This window comes from Myxocyprinus asiaticus, chromosome 25, assembly GCF_019703515.2.
Source record: "Myxocyprinus asiaticus isolate MX2 ecotype Aquarium Trade chromosome 25, UBuf_Myxa_2, whole genome shotgun sequence".
Taxonomy (NCBI): domain Eukaryota; kingdom Metazoa; phylum Chordata; class Actinopteri; order Cypriniformes; family Catostomidae; genus Myxocyprinus; species Myxocyprinus asiaticus.
Window position 1 is genome coordinate 3,564,982 of NC_059368.1, and position 21,548 is coordinate 3,586,529.

At 38.3% G+C, this 21,548-nt stretch overlaps 2 protein-coding genes across 4 annotated transcripts in view; one reads left to right on the forward strand and one right to left on the reverse strand.

The window, feature by feature from the left end:
• Positions 1–541: 541 nt before the first annotated feature.
• Positions 542–12,218, reverse strand: riox1 (ribosomal oxygenase 1). The gene is made up of 15 exons (XM_051654323.1): positions 12,064–12,218; positions 11,315–11,446; positions 11,082–11,233; positions 8,885–8,984; positions 8,606–8,719; positions 4,906–5,012; positions 4,656–4,763; positions 4,361–4,395; positions 4,034–4,212; positions 2,086–2,190; positions 1,834–1,975; positions 1,518–1,638; positions 1,281–1,380; positions 1,113–1,199; positions 542–1,004 (listed from the first exon to the last, which is right to left on the reverse strand). Exons 1-15 carry the CDS (start codon positions 12,133–12,135, stop codon positions 936–938), a joined length of 1,623 nt encoding a protein of 540 aa, XP_051510283.1. The 5' UTR covers positions 12,136–12,218; the 3' UTR covers positions 542–935.
• Positions 12,219–12,289: 71 nt separating this feature from the next.
• Positions 12,290–21,548, forward strand: part of LOC127415541 (exostosin-like 3) — a 42,606-nt gene continuing 33,347 nt past the window's right edge. For 2 of the 3 annotated variants that reach the window (XM_051654316.1, XM_051654315.1), the window contains exon 1: positions 12,290–12,666. The gene's annotated coding sequence lies outside the window, so the exon portion shown is untranslated. The remainder of the gene's footprint in view (positions 12,667–21,548) is intronic. The other variant, XM_051654314.1, reaches the window with a different exon arrangement.

Here is a 21,548-nt window from a genome sequence, read left to right on the forward strand (position 1 = left end):
CTGTCCACAGAACTGCCGCTCACTGAAGGTTTTTTGTTTTTGGCACCATTCTAAGTAAACTCTAGAGACTGTTGTGCGTGAAAATCCCAGGAGATCAGCAGTTACAGAAATACTCAGAATACTCAAAACCAAGAATCATGTCATGGTCAAAATCACATTTTCCCCCATTCTGACGGTTGATGTGAATATTAACTGAAGCTCCTGACCCGTATCTGCATGGTTTTATGCATTGCACTGCTGCCACACTAGTAGCTGATTAGATAATCACATGAATAAGCAGGTGTACAGGTGTTCCTAATGAAGTGGTCTGAGAGTGTATTTTCTTATTAGGTGTTACTGTATTGCCTTGTGCAGCATTTTTGCTTTCAGTGTGGAGTGACTTTTTAAAAGTAACCAATATATAAACTAGGACATTGATTGGTGAATATTTGGCCACTTTGAGATAATCTGCCTTGGTTATTTGCCCCTTGTGTCATCTTCAAAATACAAGAGGCCTTATCAACTTGGATTTGAGTGAATTATGAGTTAACATTTTGTTAAGTAGGTGTTTATTTAATTTCAGCAATTAATGTATGTGTCATTTGCCATCATTTTGTATTTTGCCATCAAAATGCATCATGTATATAGGCATTATATCTGCCTTTTAAAACCCCATTTCAGTCAACCACCAGTTAAAATCACCTGATCACCTAATGCAGCATTCACATTTATTAACATTAATAAAGTATGTTTATTTGGTAAGACCATAATGCAGTTATTAACATTGCTCTGCCATAGAACTGTTTAAAAAGGCAAGAAAGTTTCAGAATGTCTTTATACATAATGGATGATTTCAGATTACAAAAACCTGTAATTTGAACAGATAACTGATTTTAGCGTCTAACAATGACATGATGCAGAACACTGGTCGTTTCCTTTGGCCAGCAAAATCATTTTTATTCAGCAGTCAAATGTTCGGCCATGTGGATCAGTCCTTTCTCAAAGAGCAGCTCAGCCAGAGACACCTGCAAAAATAAGTTTCATTTTAAACTGAGCATAACGTCTGTACATAATACAATAAATGCAATTTTAATAGGTCACTCATGATGAGAATCTTTAAAAGAAATCAATACCTTTGCCTCAGTTGTCTCGCATGGTAAACTGGCCACAGAGACAAACCTGGGATAAGAATGAATCAAGGACTCCATAGCATCTATATGCTGATGCAAAAACAAAACTGGATCAGTCAAGAGCTAAAAAGACAAGGACTGAAGTCATTTCAAATAAAAGCGCATGTTTACCTCTGTTTGCACCTCAAAGCTCTTGGGTGCTTCTTTATGGTACACTCTGGGGTTTTCTGTAGTGTAGTGAAGCAACACAGCATCTCCATCACTGCATAACCTATAGAGACAAAAATGACAATTCACGAATTTCGTTTAGGTCTCAGAATGTGCCGATCACTACAGTACAGATCAAATTGGACCAAAATAAGTGCTCTGTACAGAGGAGCATTTGTTTATTGAGCAAGTCTCTATTACCTGGCAGCTCCAGCCCGTATGAGTCTAATTTGAGTTTGTCCCTTTATTTGAACACCCACATCAATGGCCTCTCCGTCTCCCCAGCGAGCAGGGGCCCCGTACACACTGCTGGCCTTCTCCTCTACAAAACACACAAATTCATTTGACTAAAAGATATTTGATCTTTAACTAATTCAAAGTAGTACACACTGTAACAATGATTCTTATTTTGATACAACAATAAAGTGTTTTATATATATATATATATATATATAAACTGATGTGCATGTGTAAAAAATGTAAAAATCTAGTTTTGGTTTATTACTGTGAGTATCACCTGCAGTCAGTACAGGTGGAAGACAGTCGTAGAGGAAGTCTCTGGCTTTCTGGTCCACAGCGGCATCAACTGGTGCAAAATCAGCAAGTTTTTTTACCAGGCCCTGAACATGTGCTATGAATTTATCCCTTCGTGGGTCTTCCTGTTAACATTCACATAAAACTGTGTGAATATGGGATAGCAATAAAAAAAAAGAAAGTGATGCATTTTGAAATGTCTCCAGGTATATTTATGGTGTATAAACACGAGGACCTTTTCAGAGTTCTGGACTCCCATGAACTGATGGTAATCGAGCGGCAGTCCCCTCCTGAACTCCACATCTTCCTCCATCGCAATCTCCAGAGCTGCTGGCATCAACTGCATAATCAAACAAACAATTTCTAAATCTTTGGATTAATTTGGTTGAATTGCATTAAGAAATGTCAGGGTCACGTCTTTACCCCCTCCCGGCTGATTAGCCTGATTCAGGGCCGGCCGTGTGTCCTCATGGCCTGGCCCCGCCCTCCTCCTCATCACATATGTATATTTAGAAATTGTACTTTACAATTTAAACATTATTAATAAATATATGTGTACTTAATTGTAATTTTGTAAATGTATTTTACAGTTTAAATATATGCATACTTATATATATACTTAACAGCTGTAATTTATAAAGGTACTTTACAATTTAAATATATGTATACCTAATAAATAGATGTATACTTAAAAATGGTAATGTACAAAAAGTACTTTACAGTTTAAATATACACTCAGTGACCACTTTATTAGGGACAACTGTACACCTGCTAATTCATGCGATTATCTAATCAGCCAATCGTGTGGCAGCAGTGCAACGCATAAAATCATGCTGATACGGGTCAGTTAATGTTCACATCAGCCATCAGAATGGGGAAAAAATGTGATCGCAGTGATTTTGACCGTGGCATGATTGTTGGTGCCAGATGGGCTGGTTTGAGCATTTCTGTAACTGCTGATCTCCTGGGATTTTCACGTACAACAGTCTCTAGAATTTACTCCGAATGGTGCCAGAAACAAAAAACATCCAGCAAGCGGCAGTTCTGTGGACGAAAATGCCTTTTTGATGAGAGAGGTCAACAGAGAATGGCCAAACTAGTTTGAGCTGACAGAAAGGCTACGATAAATCAGATAACCACTTTGTACAATTGTGGTGAGCAGAATAGCATCTCAGAATGCACAACACGTCAAACCCTGAGGCGGATGGGCTACAACAGCAGAATACCAAGTCGGGTTCCACTTCTGCCAGCCAAGAACAGAAAGTCTGCAGTGGGCCTACCATCTGCATGTCGCAGCATAAACTGAAATTCGGCAGACCAGGCGATGTTTTTCCAATCGTCTACTGTCCAGTTTTGGTGAGCCTGTGCCCACTGCAGCCTCAGTTTCCTGTTCTTAGCTGACAGAATTGGTACTCGGAGGGGTCTTCTGCTGCTGTAACCCATCCGCCTCAATGTTCCAAGTGTTGTATGTCCAGAAATGCTTTTCTGCATAGAACTGTTGTAACTTGTGGTTATTTGGATTACTGTCACCTTCCTGTCATTATCATTTGACATTAACAAGCCATTTTTGAGACCGTCAGTGGTGTAGTGGACTAAAGCACTGAACTGGTAAGTGGAAGGTTGTTGGTTCAATCCCCACATTGTGTCCTTGAGCAAGGCACTTAACTCCAGGTTGCTCCAGGGGGATTGTCCTTGTAATCAGGGCACTGTAAGTCACTTTGGATAAAAGCGTCAGCCAAATGCATGTAAATGTAAATATAAATTATATAAAAATAACGCTGCAGAGTGGACCTCAGGGTAGATAATAAAACTATTTAAAAAAAAAGATCATTTTATGACCCCTTTAATAAATAAATGTAAATGTTAATATACTTAATTTTACTTTACAATTTAGATATATGTATTCTTCACAATAAATATACTGTATGTAACTGAACAAATGCACAATAACAAGAATTTGATTTTTTTATGTTATGGTAATGTTTTTGTTTTTTCACATTAAGTTAATGAGAATGAGATTTTTTCACATTATAGCAGGCTGACGACAACTGGAGGAGGATGTTCAATTGTGCTTAACTGTCATGAAAATAATGTACTTCTCATTCAGTGCCATTCATATTGTATTATTCAGTACATTGTGTTTTCACAACAAGGACAAGCACAGAATTAGTAAAAAGCTGTACCTTCAGTAGCAGATCTCCCCAGCTGTTCCTCTGATAGGACGAGACGGTGATGTGCAGTGAATGAGCGTCAGGCAGACAGTCGCCCTGATGAATAAATCCACGAGGAAAATACAACAGATCACCTGCTTCCAGAACCACATCCATGATGGGCTGCCCGATCTCTGCCTGACTGAAATTAGCTTGAAGAGAAGTGCAACGCAAGGTGAGTTTATAACCAGACAGAATGACTGGATTAATAGATGCAGGGGACAGGGACTAAAGTGACATGTTTGTACATATTAGGTCAGTATATACGACCACTTATGAACATAAAGACTGTTTACTTACGACTGGAGACCAGTGGCAAAACTTCGTCTTCAGAACTGAGGGACAAAAGAAGAGCCATAAATTAATAAAGACCCATAATATCACCTGTACTAAAAATCTATTTAAATTTAATTTTAATATGATTGTTGTTGTGATGATGTCACAGAATGTCGAGTTTGCGGCCCCACCAACTTCCAAATTGGTTCCGCACTGGTGAGTCAACTGCTTTTTTAGTTTTATTTCCTCGCCAAAAACCAATCTTTCCTCACATTTATCACTTGGCGAGTGTTAATTTTGGACCCTGTTGATGACTCACCGCGGGTTGTACACTCTCCAGTGCTTTTTGCCCTCCAACTGCACAACAAACGCCTCAATATCGTCATAGTGAGGGGCAAATCCTTGCGTTCCTGGTGGTGTCAGATATCTGGAAAAATATCAGATATAAATTACCCACAGTACAATAAGACATTGCTTCACAAGCAGACAGAGATTGAACCTTCAAAACGTTTATAAATTAATCACATAAGATGAATGATGTTACTAAGATATCAGTACTTTTCACATACACGTTTGCACCCGCCATACTGCCAAACTTCTCCTGAAGAATAGAGAGCACTTGCCATACAGTCGAAGAGAACGCTTGAGGATTGAGCATTCTGAGAGAACAGCCACTCTGATGACAAAAAAAATAACATCTGTCACTAACTGCTAACTTCAAACTATAGTAAAACATACATTGATACTTCACAGAAGTATTAAATATATTGCTATGACAGCTTTTCAGTTTAAGAATGTTTGTACAACATCATATTAACACCTTTACAACATCTACATTATATTTTCTCCACTACCAACAGGAACAAAGTCATGTTTTTTTTACATCTAGGATTGACTACAGGAATAGTCGTAGTAGCAAGTGTGTATATATATGAAGATTCTGTAAAGCAGTTTGTAAACATTGAGACCCCGTTTCCACCTGGTATTAAGGTGCGTCTCGGGTGATCCAATCACATGTGGTCAGGCGAGACATCGCTGTTTACACCTGGTCGCTTAAATGTGTCTCCTATGACCACTTGTGATCGGATTTTGAGGGGAGGGTCTCTGTTTCATGACGACATACATCAATCACTATGTCAGTGTGTTACTGCCTGATATTACAGCGCAAAAAGTCATAAAAGACAAAGCATTCTTCCAGATGCAGCTGTAATTCAATCAAAGCACAAACGCAACATTTCGAGCAGAATTATCTATCATTTTAGTGGAGTACCTGTATTAAAGGAGCTTCAGATATTTGCTTCTCATCTGTCTTGATTTCAGATACATTAAAGAAGAGCCGTGAAGTTCTCGTGTTTGTGTATATATCCGCTTTTTAAAATGTTCCAATCGGACGGTTATTTCCATTTAAAGCCGCACATAACCGGAAAGTTTAAACTCTTGTTTTAGCGCAGCGGTTGATTGACAGATGAGGAGTGGTGCTTCACTGCTGCTGGGACGCATTTAGGACGGATTAGCATTTACACCTCAAATGCGATGTGGTCACATGCGTTTTTGACCACATTCGTAATGTTTTTGTGATTTGATCACAAAATGTTTTTGGACCCCCTGTTCAGACCTGTATTTAGCGCTGACCACATGTGATTGGATCACCAAAAACTCATCTTAATACCAGGTGTAAACGGGGTCTGAGTGTGTTGACATGCACATTCTTTCAACAGTTATGCTTTATAAACTGACAAAGTGTGTGGTCATATAAACGCAATAAACGGCTTTCCTTTATGGGTGTAATGCCTTAAACAGCGTAAGAATAAACCGATCGACATGGGTAGGTTTCAACAATGTTTTCCATGCTTGTACAATGAACCATAAACAATTACTGAACATGCACCTGTGGAATGGTCGTTAAGACACTAACAGCTTACAGATGGTAGGCAAGTAAGGTCACAGTTATAAAAACTTAGGACACTTAAGAGACCTTTCTATTGACTCTGAAAAACACCAAAAGAAAGATACCCAGCGTCTCTGCTCATCTGCGTGAACGTGCCTTAGGCATGCTGCATGGAGGCATGAGGAATGCAGATGTGGCCAGGGCAATAAATTGCAATGTCTGTACTGTGAGATGCCTAAGACAGCACTACAGGGAGACAGGAAGGACAGCTAATCATCATCGCAGTGGCAGATCACATGTAACAACACCTGCACAGGATCGGTACATCCGAATATCACACCTGCGGGACAGGTACAGGATGGCAACAACAACTGCCCGAGTTACACCAGGAACGCACAATCCCTCCATCAGTGCCCAGACTGTCCGCAATAGGCTGAGACAGGCTGGACTGAGGGCTTGTAGGCCCGTTGTAAGGCAGGTCCTTACCAGACATCACCGGCAACAATGTCACCTATGGGCACAAACCCACCTTCGCTGGACCAGACAGGACTGGCAAAAAGTGCTCTTCACTGACGAGTCGCGGTTTTGTCTCACCAAGGGTGATGGTCGGACTCGCGTTTATCGTCCAAGGAATGAGCGTTTCACCGAGGCCTGTACTCTGGAACGGGATCGATTTAGAGGTGGAGGGTCCGTCATGGTTTGGGGCGGTGTGTCACAGCATCATCGGACTGAGCTTGTTGTCACTGCAGGCAATCTCAATGCTGTGCATTACAGGGAAGACATCCTCCTCCCTCATGTGGTACCCTTCCTGCAGGCTCATCCTGACATGACCCTCCAGCATGACAATGCCACCAGCCATACTGCTCGTTCTGTGCGTGATTTCCTGCAAGACAGGAATGTCAGTGTTCTGCCATGGCCAGCGAAGAGCCCGGATCTCAATCCCATTGAGCACATCTGGGACCTGTTGGATTGGAGGGTGAGGGCTAGGGCTAGGGCCATTCCCCCCAGAAACGTCCAGGAACTTTCAAGTGCCTTGGTGGAAGAGTGGGGTAACATCTCACAGCAAGAACTGGCAAATCTGGTGCAGTCCATTAGGAGGAGATGCACTGCAGTACTTAATGCAGCTGGTGGCCACACCAGATACTGACTGTTCATTTTGATTTTGACCCCCTCTTTGTTCAGGGACACATTATTCCATTTCTGTTAGTCACATGTCTGTGAAACTTGTTCAGTTTATGTCTTAGTTGTTGAATCTTTTTATGTTCATACAAATATTTACACGTTATGTTTGCTGAAAATAAAAGCAGTTGAAAGTGAGAGGAGGTTTCTTTTTTTGCTGAGTTTAGTTATTCACTGCTTTTGATGGCAAACCGTTGGATTTGGATAAGCCGGTAAGAACGCCAGTAAAGATCTGGGTAATGAGAAAAATCTACCCGTGTCAACTGGTTCATTCTTGAACCGTTTATGACCTTACTCTGACAAATGAAAGCCATTTTTTGCATTTACATAACCACACATGTTGTCGGCTTATCAAGTGTAAATGATGAAAGAATGCACCTGGCTGTTTTCGGTTTGACTTCAAGAGCAGAGAATAACTCGATTATTTCAAATCTCATGTAGACGCGGTATTCTTGCTTTGTCGGATCTGATTTTTGGGAGTTATCAGCATATTGGTGTGCATGTAAAGGGGCTCATTGTTTCTATAAGGAGCTATGTAATGAATCATGTACATTATCTCACTAATTATATGGCCAATTAACAAAACATTTCTAAATGTACACGAGATATTGATTTGAGTTGAAATTATTTATTATGTGAGAAGAAAGAGACCACAGAGTGATATAAGACAGCAGTTCTCAACAAGGGGGCCGGGGCCCTCAGCAAACGTCCAAGGGATGACTTAAAATAATTTAAAATACATTTTTAAAATGAACAATTTAGCTGAAATTCTAAAAACACAAGATATAGGCCTACAACATATTAACTCGAAGTTCCTGAAACTCCTGGATACTAACAATTTTAATCCAGTATTTTAACATAAGAATTTTAATCTATTGACGCTCCTAGTTTCTGGGGGATTGGGGCCTTTGAATAATGTCTTGGACGGGGACAGTGGGGGGGCCTTGGAGTCAAAAAGGCTGAGAACCACTGATATAAGAGACACTGAAATAGCAGTTACAGTATATAAAGTCCATTTATAATCATAATTACTGTGTATAAGTTTATAATTTTTGATTTTCAATTTTAATACCATAATCTATGCATTCAACATTCTTGGATGATTTGGTGATCAAAGACAAAATGTTTTAATCAAACCCAATAATCAGATAACCCATTAATTTCTACAATGGGTTAAGGGGGAATGTGAGCATGCACTGTACCTCATAGAAATCCCACACTGTATACGGTAACGCTCTTCCTGGAGGATTGTGGGTCTCTCTTTTGCCATTTGTGTAGCTCGTCACATCCAAATTTACTCCATACTGAACATCATCCTGAACATAACATTATCCATTACATCTGAGAGCAAGATAACAATAATTACTGTTTCCATCAATACCTAAACCAGATTCCCTCCATCCTGAAAACAACACTGACAGCAGCGAGATAAGAGAAAAACGATTCCCTCCAAATGAACAAAGAAAAAAAAAAACACTTACATTTCTTAAAATGCAGTCGAACTCTGCAGTTGAAAAGAGTCCTTTGTAATAGTCTGGATTCTGACGCTGGATTAAAATCGGTTTCTTCTCCCAGTTATCTCTATAATGTGGACAGAGAAAGAATTCATCTTCTACTCAGTGACTTACAGTACACTTATTACAGGTTTAGTCCCTGTAGAACAACCTGGGGTGAACTGCCTTGCTCCAGGTCAATAGTTATAGTTTGTGGATCACGCTTTTTTGGATAATATATCAAATATTTGTTACATATTTGCAATGATTCTGCTGACAACAGAAAATAATCTCAATCATTTTTTCAGTGTCTTTACTTGACAATTAGACATGGCATTATACTAGTTTCAAGATCCTTGTGACTATGAGAGTGTTAAAGGTACAGTTCATTTACTGACCCTCATGCCATCTCAGATGTGTGACTTTTCTTTCTCTCTGCAGAACACAAAGATGTTTAGAAGAATTTTTCAGCTCAGTACCCCATACAATGCAAGTAAATGGTGAACAAATCTTTAAAGCTCCAAAAAGCACATAAAGGTAGCATAAAAGTAACCCATAAGAAATGTTACTCCTTTTTCACTGTACATCTTGCCATAGCAGATCATGATTTAGAGCTTGAGTTTTTTTGTTTTTTTTTTCCTCCCAATTTGGAATGCCCAATTCCCAATGTGCTCTTTAAGTCCTCGTGGTCGCGTAGTGATTCGCCTCAGTCCGGGTGGAGGACGAATCCCAGTTGCCTCTGCATCTGAGATCGTCAACCCACGCATCTTATCACGTGGCTTGTTGAGCGCGTTGCCACGGAGACATAACGCGTGTGGAGGCTTTACACCATCCACCGCTCAACTCACCACGTGCCCCACCGAGAACGAACCACATTATAGTGACCACGAGGAGGTTACCCCATGTGACTCTACCCTCCCTAGCAACCGGGCCAATTTGGTTGCTTAGGAGACCTGGCTGGAGTTACTCAGCACGCCCTGAGATTCGAACTAGTGAACTCCAGGGGTGGTAGCCAGCGTATTTTACCACTGAGCTACCCAGGCCCCCTGATTCAGAGCTTGATTACACTTCCTAGTATTTGACACATGCGCAGAGCACTATAGGAAGTGTAATCAAGCTTGAAATCATGATCGCCAAGGAGATTGCTGATGTCAAAATTTATTGTGAAAAAGAAGTTACGTTTTGGTTTGTTCTCACCACAAACTGTTTGGATCACTTCAGAAGACTTGGATTTAACCACTGGAGTCGTATGGATTACTTTTATGCTACCTTTATGTGATTTTTGTAGATTCAAAGTTCTGTTCACCATTCACTTGCATTGTATAGACCTACAGAGCTGAGATATTCTTCTACAAATCTTCATTTGTGTTCTGCAAATGAAAGTCATACACATCTGGGATGGCATGTGGGTGAGTAAATGATGAGAGAATTTTCATTTTTGGGTGAACTATTCCTTTAAACTTCAGTTGTAAATACATTAAGTAAATCTTTATAAAGATAAAAAAATATTCTGCATCTGTGGTCAACTACTGTGTGTGTGTGTGTGTCTTTGTGCAAGGTTATTATAGTTTTGGGTTTTTAGTTTAGTTTTAATTTTTTTTTATTATTATTTAGTTTAGTTTCAGTTATTTTACCAACTGTGTTTGTTAGTTTTTGCTTAGTTCTAGTTTTTCGATAAATGTTAGTTTTCGTTTTTATTTTAGTCTATCAATATATTTCTATTTCAGTTAACACAGATGAGTAAATGACTTGGCAGGGGACACCTTTGTGTAATGTCCTTTAAATTAAACTATTCCCTAGCCAGTCCAGATTACACATAGGTCTACAAAGTTTACAGCTAGGCTGATATACAACATGGTAAAAACAACCAAGAAGGACTTACAAATGTAGAGAAATGTATCCCTTTATATTTTGAACAGCAATGGATGATGTGATTAAACAAACTAATCCATTTATCTTGAAACATTAAGCACATAACCAAATGTGGGCACACACACACATGCAATATAAATTCTGTCCATTAAATTCTATTTCATTTTAGTTAGTTTTGAAGCAATGCATGATAGTTTCAGTTTAGTTTTAGTTTTTTGGGAAAACTTTAGTTTTAATTATAATTTCGTTTTTCTAGATTATTGTTTGGAATTTCGTTTCAGTTCACTATAATAACCTTTGTGCAATCTCATACCTGAAGAAGCTTTTGTCTTGCACTGGATGAATGAACCACTGGAACAGTCTGTTGGCTCTCTCTCTGCTGTTGTTTACTTTTGCCAGATCTTTTAGGAGTGATTCAAGAGCTGGACTGTCAAATCCATCACTATTACCATTCACACACATCTCCTGGAAAAAACAAACAAACCACATGAGCTTGAGAGCTGCACTGATGCTGATGTATCTGTCATTACAGAGTCAGACACTTACAACGTTATCACTGCTGGATGGCTTAGCGGTGGATTTCAGCACATGTTTACTTCTTTTCTTTTTATTTGTCTTCTTGTTTGGTTGTATGCCATTGCCTTTCTTTTTGGTTTTCTTAGCTGGTGGAGCATCAACCTGCAAGGCAGAATTCCAAGTTACTTCAAAGAATACCATGATCCTAACATTGTACAAAAAAAATAACTGCAAAATGCAAGCTTATTTAACACAATAAATACTTCTGCCACTTTTCTGTTAGTGAGTGAACAAAGATACATATCAAACCCTTTAATTTGTAGGTTTTTCAACTAAAGCGATAGTAGAGGATGCCTCTATAACACACAGTAGGCAAAATATGCATGACACAAGCAAAGATCATATAAATGCAACTAAACATTTACGAAATTATAAGCTAGACGACGATAATTAACTATGCCTTTTGTTTTATATTAATATACAATAAGAGTCCTCATATTTAAGCATAAAATGTAATACACACACACTGGAATAATATTTATTATTGGAGCCTCAATGCCCTAAGTGCAACTTGATTTGCTTCCAAATCTTATTCAAAATGCTTCTAACACTTTTACACAGTTTTCATGTTGCGTATTCATTGTATATTTAATATGTAATAAAATATCTGGCACTGATTTGCTAGACCTTAAATGTGTCACTGCGATGAGTGTATATTCCCCTTTAAGAAGCTCCTTATCATGCAGAAATGATATAATTGTGCATACAAACATTTATACCTGCACTTTTGGTGCTGTTCCTCCTGTTAATGACTGATAAATAGAAAACGCAGACATGTGTTTTCTCTCCATGGGTCAGATCTGAACCGCACACATCAAACACGTGAGACGCATTTGCTTCTGCAAAAGACCCAACAAACAAACAGCGAACATACTGCCACCTACTGGCCTGGAGTCTGTTTAAAACTCTTTCATCCACCATTGCTATGTCTATATTGCATATAACACATAAAATGCATTAAAATCAAGAAATATATTATTTAAAATCCATTTCAGGGCAGATATTGTGACAAAAGTATACCAGAAATAAATGTAAACAGACATAGTCACTCTCCACTCTGAGCGCTAGATGGCAGCACGCGCGTGCGCTGAACAGAAGCGGCGCGTGTGTCCGCTTGTCCAAGCGTTCTATCACGCACGCGCACCGGCGTCACGGCTGTCTGCGACTCTGCGTGAGCGCGCACGCGTTTTGCTGCACCTCAGAGACGGAGCGTTTTCAGCAGCCGTTTCCCGGGCCGTTTCTAACCGTCACCGACACCGTGGACACGCCAAAGGACCACAGTTTATGAGGACTGACGAGGAATGTCATGGATGTATTTTGAGGTAAAGTAAAATAACGGTCGTGTCGTCCGTTAGCGGGTCAGTTAGCAGCAGCTAACACAAATAGATAGTTGAAAATATTGCTGTTTTATCACTAATATGACTAATGTATGTCTGATTTGAGTCACAGTGACATAATATAGTATTTTGATCAACAACCAAATATCAGACACTCATATCTGATCTATAATAACACACACACACACACTTCAATAATCTGATGAATATGAAATCCGACATTCACTGGTATTCTAATCTACACATCAAACATCGAAACTCATGCATGCATTGTCTGATTATCAGAATGTCAGACACACTGCAATGAACTGATCCAATCAGTAGTAATATCAGATGAGGTTATCAATACTGTCAGACTCACACTGGCATGATCTGGATCTGATCAATGAAATCAGACTCCAGAATTACAGGATCTGATCTCTTTTTGGCATTTTCTGGTTTTCCAAATGTTATACGATTCTTATCTGTTATGTGAGAATATGCGAGCCTGACACTGAGAATACAACATTTACACTGTCATGATCTGATCTTGATCAAATGTTCTGAATATTAGTGTTTCTCAATGATATTTTGAGTCTGTTATTTTTGAGAAGAACAGATCAAGATCAGTGTCAGATGCTCTTGAATATCAGACACTGTGAGTCTGTGATATTCTGTGTCAGTCTACCAGCTGTTTCAGTCAAATGAAAGCCTATGTGTGATGAATTTGAGAACAGATGTGTGTCGTTTGGGTGAGGTGGGCAGTGATTATTTGGGGTGCTTCTGACCAGTTTTGTGTTTGTGTAAATCATTTGTTGTTTCAGATCAGTTGTTTTACTCATAACCCATCTGTGAAGGTCATAACTCATTGCACATTTTATTTGTGAAGGTAAATAATGACATTTCATGTGCTCAGTGGTTCTGCTTTTGTAATGTTCAGGTGTGACTAAAACAAACATTAAATCACCTGACCATTTTATAGGCCTACAGCTCTCAAATGCCACACTGTAAAAAAAAAAAAATCCTGTTGTTTAAAAAAAAACTAAAAAAAAAAACTTCATATTTATTGTGGTTGCCAGAATAATTATGTAACAAATACAGTAAAAATGTAAACGACTTTACAGAACAAACTGTAAATTTTACAATTTAAAAAGAAAAATTCTGTTAAATTTATTGTTAAATAAATTTTGTTAAATATTGTTATTGTTGTAATTGTACAATAATTTACTGTAAAAAGTACATGTACTTTCTTGTTAAACATAATGTACATTTTTACTATTAATTATACATGGAATCATACTTTTTACATCTAAAATTTTTTAATTTTTACAACATTTTATTGTAAAAACTACTGTATTGTCTTTTACTTGTTAATCAATTAACGTTTTATTTCTGTAGCATTTTTACAGTCTTTTACCGTTAAAATTACAGACAAATTTTTACAGTGCATTATGCCGTTTTGTTGATAAATGGCAATGTCTTTTGTCTGATTATGCAATGTTAGTTTTGTTTGGAAACCAAATTAAACCTAAATGTTATGTGGAATGTGTTGGGCATGAGCATTTGGTGTTCTAGTAGACCAGGGGTCGGCAACCTATGGCACACGTGCCAGCATTGGCATGCGGAGGGGTAATCGCTGGCACGCCAGCAACGGCGAGAGAGGAGTAGACTGTTTTATTCATATGAAATTCCACACCTGCATTCCAATCTACAACTTGATGTAATCCTTCCTCAAGATCATGCAGCGTTTTCATGAACTGAATGGTAGGCTGAACAAAAAGTTCAAATGTGACGAGACTGCAGTATACCCAACAGACTCGTGCAGCACGTGCAAGCCATTCGCGCATCACCATCCGGCAGCGCTTCACGTTCGGTTAATCGTGCAAGTAAACGCACCCGCTTTGCATCGGTCAGGCTGTGTGGATGACAGCCTTCATTCCGTGTTTCATTTGTTTCTTTTTGCTTTTAGAACAACACGTGATGTAATAAGGAAAACACCACTATTAATCCTTGAGATTTCCAAGCCAGCATACAGGTACACCTGCTTAAACTATAATCACACTCAAAATTACATTAAACGATTAAAAGAGAAAACATAAACCCACATCGTGGGGTTCAAAAATCCTTGGAAGTCTATTCCAAATATAAATTAAACCTGGAAATAAAGTTTTAGGATTTTGCATGTGCGATTCACCAAAGAGGGCTAAATAGTTGATCGGCTTGCACACGCAGCGTGAGTCTCGTCACACTTTAATAGTGTTCAGCCTCCCATTCAGCTCATGAAAACACGCTGTGTGATCATGAGGAAGGATTACATCAAGATGTAGATTGGAATGCAGGTGCGAAAAACTTCATATAAATAAAATAGCCTGCTCCTCTCTCACTGTTGCTTGTGTGCTAGTGATTCCATGATTACAATGATATAATATAAGAATTATTTAAGATTCCACACAGTTTCATGATCAGTAATCAAATAAGCAAATTTGTGACATTAACACAGCCATTGATCAGGAAAATAAAAAATGGCTCTCCATGTCAAATAGGTTGCCGACCCCTGTAATAGACTGAAGTCGTAGGATGTGGCATTTGTGAATCATTTATGTAAAGGTGTGGGTAAAAAAGGGTAACAGAACACTGTGTTAAGGTCAGTGAATGTAGATTGCTGTTAATACTTCTGTTGGCTTGAATGTCTTGACTCTTTTCCTTCGACTGGTCATTATGAACCCGTTGACCCACTTCTGACAACCTGTTAGATTCATTTCGTCTTGTTGGTTAATGGCCCAGTAATGCAAATCTGTGCAACCAACAGCCTCATGACAATCTTTATGGAGTCTAATTGAGTTTTGAGCTGTCGAGTATTGAGTTAACCTTACCTTGCCTTTAAAGACTAAATGAACAAAATTAGCCTATTAAAAGAAGTGTTAGCATAAGTTAATTACAAAATCTACCAACAGCCTAATGAAAGAATAATTGCACAATTTCTGTTTTGAATGGCACTATTTAAATTTTTTAGTTTTAGCTTGTTATACATATCAATGTAAACTCAGTGTAAATCGAACAAGTGCATATAAATAAACATGTTACAAAATGTAGTAAGTGTAATAAATGTGTAAACATAAATATTAAAAAATATGTAAAATTTTAAAACGAAATTTTAAACAATTTTACAGCTCAGATAATCCACAAGTTTTAACAGAAGAAATAAGGGAAATTCTTTTTTTCTGCCTTTTAAACCCTCCAAAACTTGGCCCCATGTACTTCTATTGTAAGTGCCTCACTGTAACCTCAACATTTCCTTCTTCTTTTTTTAAAGAACATTTTTGTTTAATAATTTGTCTTAAGGGTGGGGGGCTGGGTAGCTCAGCGAGTGTTGACGCTGACTACCACCCCTGGTTCTTGGCTCATACCCACAGTGTAAATGACACGCAGGAGGAGATGCTTGCTTGCTCCATTACTCTTGTGATAATAGATTAAAAAAAACATATTTTCAAATGCACACAGAATTTCAGATGTTTTCCATCATGCGAAAGCAGGGCTTGAAGGTTTTATCGGAGAGCCTTAACATAACGTGAGAGAGTGAAGAATTTAGGACAGAAATACAGTATACATGATTACTGTTGCATAATGTAATATAATTGGCGGTGTTGTCTGGGTTTCATAAATGATATAACATATAAAATATGACTTTTTATGTAATTCTATCCCTGTGCAATAATTGTTTATGAAAAATGCTATATTTTTTAAAGCCTTAAGTAATCATATAGCCCCATTTTAATATTTGATTTCATGTTAAATATCAATAAATTACAACTTAAGGTGTAGGCCTATCTGTAAAAGGCATAGGTACGCCTTAAGATGTATGACAATTTGCATGACAATTGCTTATCATAATAATCACAATTATTTATGAAAAATTATTGTCTGCCAAATGTCATAATCGTGACGCCCTAGCTGCAATGGGGTCTGAGTTCTTAAGGAGCTGTGATGTGAACAACAAGGGATCTGAGACCACATTAATGTGAAGAGGACCAAAAACTTTCATTGTGAACACCAAAAGCACTGAGGTCATTTGCAGCTGGTTCCCTTTCTGATTCACTTTAACCGAACTGGGTTTGGTTCACTTAAAACGTACTATATGTGAAACCATCCTCAGAGACACGTAGCAGTGGAGTCCACCAACAAGCAGGAATGGAGCTTGATCTGGCAGGTTCTGGTGACCTCAGGATAGGAGTCCCGAGTTTGAGACAGGAATACAAATAAATGTATATTAGCGTAGATGCCATTCAGTTTTTTGCAGAGTTATAGATCATGATAGATGTTTCTGGTTCCAGCAGACCTAACTAAAGCAGCCTAATTGTGAGTTGATGGATAAATTAGGTGTATGCCTGGCTAAATAGATGAGTCTTTAGTCTAGACTTAAACTGAGTGAGTGTGTCTGTGTCCCGAACAGTGTTAGGGAGACTATTCAATAGTTACGAGCCAAATAGAAAAAGGATCTACCTCCTTTTGTGGATTTTGATATTCTATGAACTATTAACTGGTCAGAATTTTGTGATCGTAATGAATGTGATGGAATATAGCGTGGTAGAAGGTCACTAGACCATTCAAAGCTTTGTATGTAGTTATGTAGCAAATGTAACGATGATAAAATGGGGCTAATATGATCATATTTCTTGGTTCTAGTCAGCACTCTGGCTGCTGCATTTTGAACAATTGAAGTATATTTATTGAACTTGCTGGACATCCTCCCAGTAATGCATTACTATAATCTATTCTTGAGGACATGAACTTATGAATTAGTTTTTCAGCATCAGCAGCAGAGAGCATGTGTTGTAACTTAGTAATATTTCTGAGGTGGAAGAATGCTGTTCTAAAATCATTGGAAATTTGATTTTCAAAGAACAGATTGGTATCAAATATAACACCTAAGTTCTTCGCTGTAGTAGACGATGTAACAGTACATCCATCAAGACTCAAATTATATTTTAGTAGATATTTTTAGAGGTTCTTGGTCCAATAATTAGTACCTCTGTTTTGTCGAAATTGAGTAGAAGGAAATTTCTGGCCGTCAAATCTTTGATTTCATTGATACACTCTTCTAATTTGGAGAATTGTGAAAGTTTTGTTAGCTCTTCATGACCTATGACAGCGAAGGATTGAAGCTGCTCGTGATGAAAATTATGAGACACTTTTTGATTGAATAATTCCAATTTTATTTCTGATTATTTCAATTTTATCAGTAAAGAAATTCATGAAGTCATTACTATTGTGCTGCGACGGAATATCTGGTTCAGTTGAGGCTTTATTCCTAACCAATTTAGCCACAGAACTGAATAAACACCTTGGATTGTTGTGGTTATTTTCTATGAGTTTGTTAAAATATACTGACCTGGCAGCTTTTAGTGCCTGTCTGTAGTTTGAGACACTATCCTTCCATGCACCGTGAAATACCTCTAATTTTGTATTCTTCCACTTGCGCTCCGATTTCTGAGCTGCTCTCTTGAGAGCATGAGTATGATCATTATACCATAGTGTGGGGCTTTTTTCTTTAATTTGCTTTAATCAAAGGAGGGCGATGCTATCAAGAGTGCTAGAGAAGACTGCATTTAAATGTTCTGTTATTACATCAAGTTCTTCTAGACTTTGGGGCTTAAACAATATGAGAGAGTTCTGGAAGATTATTAGTGAAGCTATCTTTAGTGGTCGAAAGAATAGTTCTACCTGAACGATAGCGTGATGTAGATTAAGTAACATTAGCTGATCGCAGCAAACAAGAGACGAGGTAATGATCTGAGATGTCATCACTCTGCGGCAGAATTTCTATAGTATCAACATCAAATTTATATGACAGAATTAAATCTAGCGTATGATTATGGCGATGAGATGGTCCTGTCACATTTTGTCTGACTCAAAGAGAGTTGAGAATATCGATAAATGCTCATTCCAATGTGTCATTTTCATTATCTATGTGAATGTTGAAGTCACCAACAAATAAAGCTATATCTACAGTAACTACTAGATCTGATAGAAAATTTGCTAATTCACAAAGGAAATCAGAATACAGCCCAGGTGATCTATATACTGTAGCAAGGGCAAAAGACGACAGAGATTTTTTATTTGTATCTGACGGTGTCACATTAAGCATTATTAGTTCAAAAGACTTAAACTTATGTCCTGTCTTCTGAGTAACACCAAAAACTTCACTGTAAATTGTAGTAACACCTCCTCCTCGACCCTTCAGATGAAGCTCATGTTTATAACAATAACATGGGGGAGTAGATTCATTTAAACTAATATATTCATCCGGTTTAAGCCAGGTTTCAGTCAGAGCACATCCAAACTATGATCTGTAATAATTTCATTTACAATTAGTGCTTCAGTTGAAAGAGATCTAATGTTTAATAGCCTGACCTTTATGTATATCTTAATTTCTTTTGATATTTTCAAGTTTTAACTTAATCACATTTTTTTCTAAATAATTTAATGAGAGTTTTGTATTTGGTAGTTCAGGGAACAGACGCAGGCTCTATATGATATCTAGGTCAGTGTTTCCCAACCTTTTTTCTTTAATGGCATACTTTTTACAATTAAACAAATCCCATGGCGCAGCTCTATCCCACTGTCCCACATAACCATCGTTGATAGTTTTCCTTTTCAAGAACTTCCATGTTTTCTGTCCATTTTAGTTTCGTGTTTACTTGTAATGTTTGAAATTTGGTTATGCAAAAAACATAAGTCACGTAGGTATGGTGTATAATGAGATCACAGGTGGCAAGAGTGCTAATTGGGTAATGAATAAAGCAACAAATTTGCATCTTTTCTTATTTTTAGATTTGTTCTTGCAAATTCATTCTTGCAATGCCACAGCAAATAATTTTTTTATTTATCTATTTATTTACATGGCTCCAGACTAACATTTAAGAGTGGTAGCACCGGTGTTAAATTCTACAAATGGTCGCACCAGCACTTGAGTTGGTCGCACCGGTCCAACTGAAAGAAAATTAGTTTTCTTTCACGGTTTCTTTCTTTTTATCAGGATCTTGATGATTAAAATCCAGTCATCTGAAGACAAACAAAGCCTTTTTCTACAATCAGAGGGCATTGGAAAAGATTTTACACAGAAGGCAAGTTCCATTGTATCCATAGTTTTAACTGTGGCATTTGCAATAAGATCATAGTAACCAAAAGTATAAGTAAAACCATGATTAGCAGTAACCATAAAACAAATTACGGCATTTTTCGTAAGCAAAACACATCCAGAAATGAAATTGTATTCTCTCACTACTATATTGATTTAAGTTCATGGTAAATATTTTTTTAAATATCAGTGATGTGTGGATTGAAACCTTACAATTTCTGTCTGTTCATTGTGCAGATTTCTCCTTTATTCCTTTTCAATGCTGTTTAGAATGTTGGGGCCATTTAATACATGTTTTAACTAGTTTAATCATCTACAGATTATGGGCTTTCATAGAGGTTTTAAACAAATAATCAATGCCGAATTCGTGGCCCAGCCCGTGCTTCTCGCAGCTCTGTTTATGATGATCTGCACGGCTGAGCGCTCGAGACCGGTCCACGTGTAAATGCACGTCTCTGCAATGATCTGTCCATTGAGCAGCGCTGACTGATCAGGGTAGAGCAGTTTCCTTTGCCATTTGATATTTCTCATACGGAACAAAAAATGACAGAGCACAATCAGAGAGTCAGCCAACTTTATAGTCGCACCAATGCGACCACTTGCAAAATTTAATCGCACTGTTTGGAAAAGTTTTTGACAAATTAGTCTCAGTCCGGAGCCCTGATTTATTTTGTGGAATCTGATGATTTTCCATGTCACACCTGACAATCTTTCACGGCACACTAGTTGGGAAACACTGATCTAGGTGATACAGTCTCTATGTGTTGTTGTTTATGTGACCTGTGTGATGTCTCAAGGCAACTAGCAGAGGTTCAGATTAACCAGTTTATCTGCTTCCTGACCTGGGCCCCAGTTAGTCAAATATTATCACTATTAAGTCTAAGAGCCAAATTACTAGAGAGGAGTTCGGCACTTTACCTGGAGGGATGGAGTCCGTCTCTCTATAGCAAAAACTCCAACTTCCAATAGTCTATAAATCCTATGCTATTCTCTGGACACCACTCGGACATCCAGCCATTCAGTGACACTAATCTACTATTAACCTCGTCACAACGACAAGCAGGGAGGGGGCCAGAGCATATTACAGTGTCTGACATCGTTTTTGCAAGTTCAGACACCTCTTTAACGTTATCTTTAATGATCACCGACTGGCGAAGCCGGACATCATTAATGCCGACATGAAAAGTTGATCTGATATCAGATGCCAAGCCCCCGAAATGCATTTAACAATAGTGGCTGAAGTCTCTATTTCCACATTCCTTACAATAGAATCTCCTTTAACCAGGACGCTTTCAACATGATTTTCAGTGGGTGCATCACTGAGTGGTGAGAATCAATTGGAAACCCTAACAGGAACTGGAGAGTGGTGTTGCTTTGCAGAGCGAGTATGCCGCCGAGTCGTCACCCAAACGCCCTGCTGCTGGGGCTCTTCAGCCGGAACCAAAGTGTGTGTGTTGCTTGCTGTACTACCCACATCCAAAACAGTATCTACCAGCTTCTCTTTCCCACTGACCTCCACTAGCGTTCGGATGCGTGTCTCGAACTCATGAATCTTCTCCATCAGACGGACTAATTCCTTACATTTATCACATGTAAATCCCTCACTGCAGACGGAAGAAGCTATAGTAAACATGTGGCATGTAATGCAGGAAGCAATAACATGAGCAGATGCCATGACTCACAGCAGTTGTTTGTTGTTGTTGGTTGTTCTCGAGCGCCGAGGGTTTGAGATCGATGTGAATCCCTCACG

Excerpts from the sequence above, each read along its gene's own strand:
- riox1 (XM_051654323.1), bottom strand. The coding sequence starts at position 12,135 with ATGGAGAGAAAACACATGTCTGCGTTTTCTATTTATCAGTCATTAACA. Across the intron at positions 11,447-12,063 it reads GAACAGCACCAAAAGTGCAG|GTTGATGCTCCACCAGCTAA; the intron begins GTATAAATGTTT and ends TCTGCCTTGCAG. Across the intron at positions 1,976-2,085 it reads GAGTCCAGAACTCTGAAAAG|GAAGACCCACGAAGGGATAA; the intron begins GTCCTCGTGTTT and ends GAATGTTAACAG.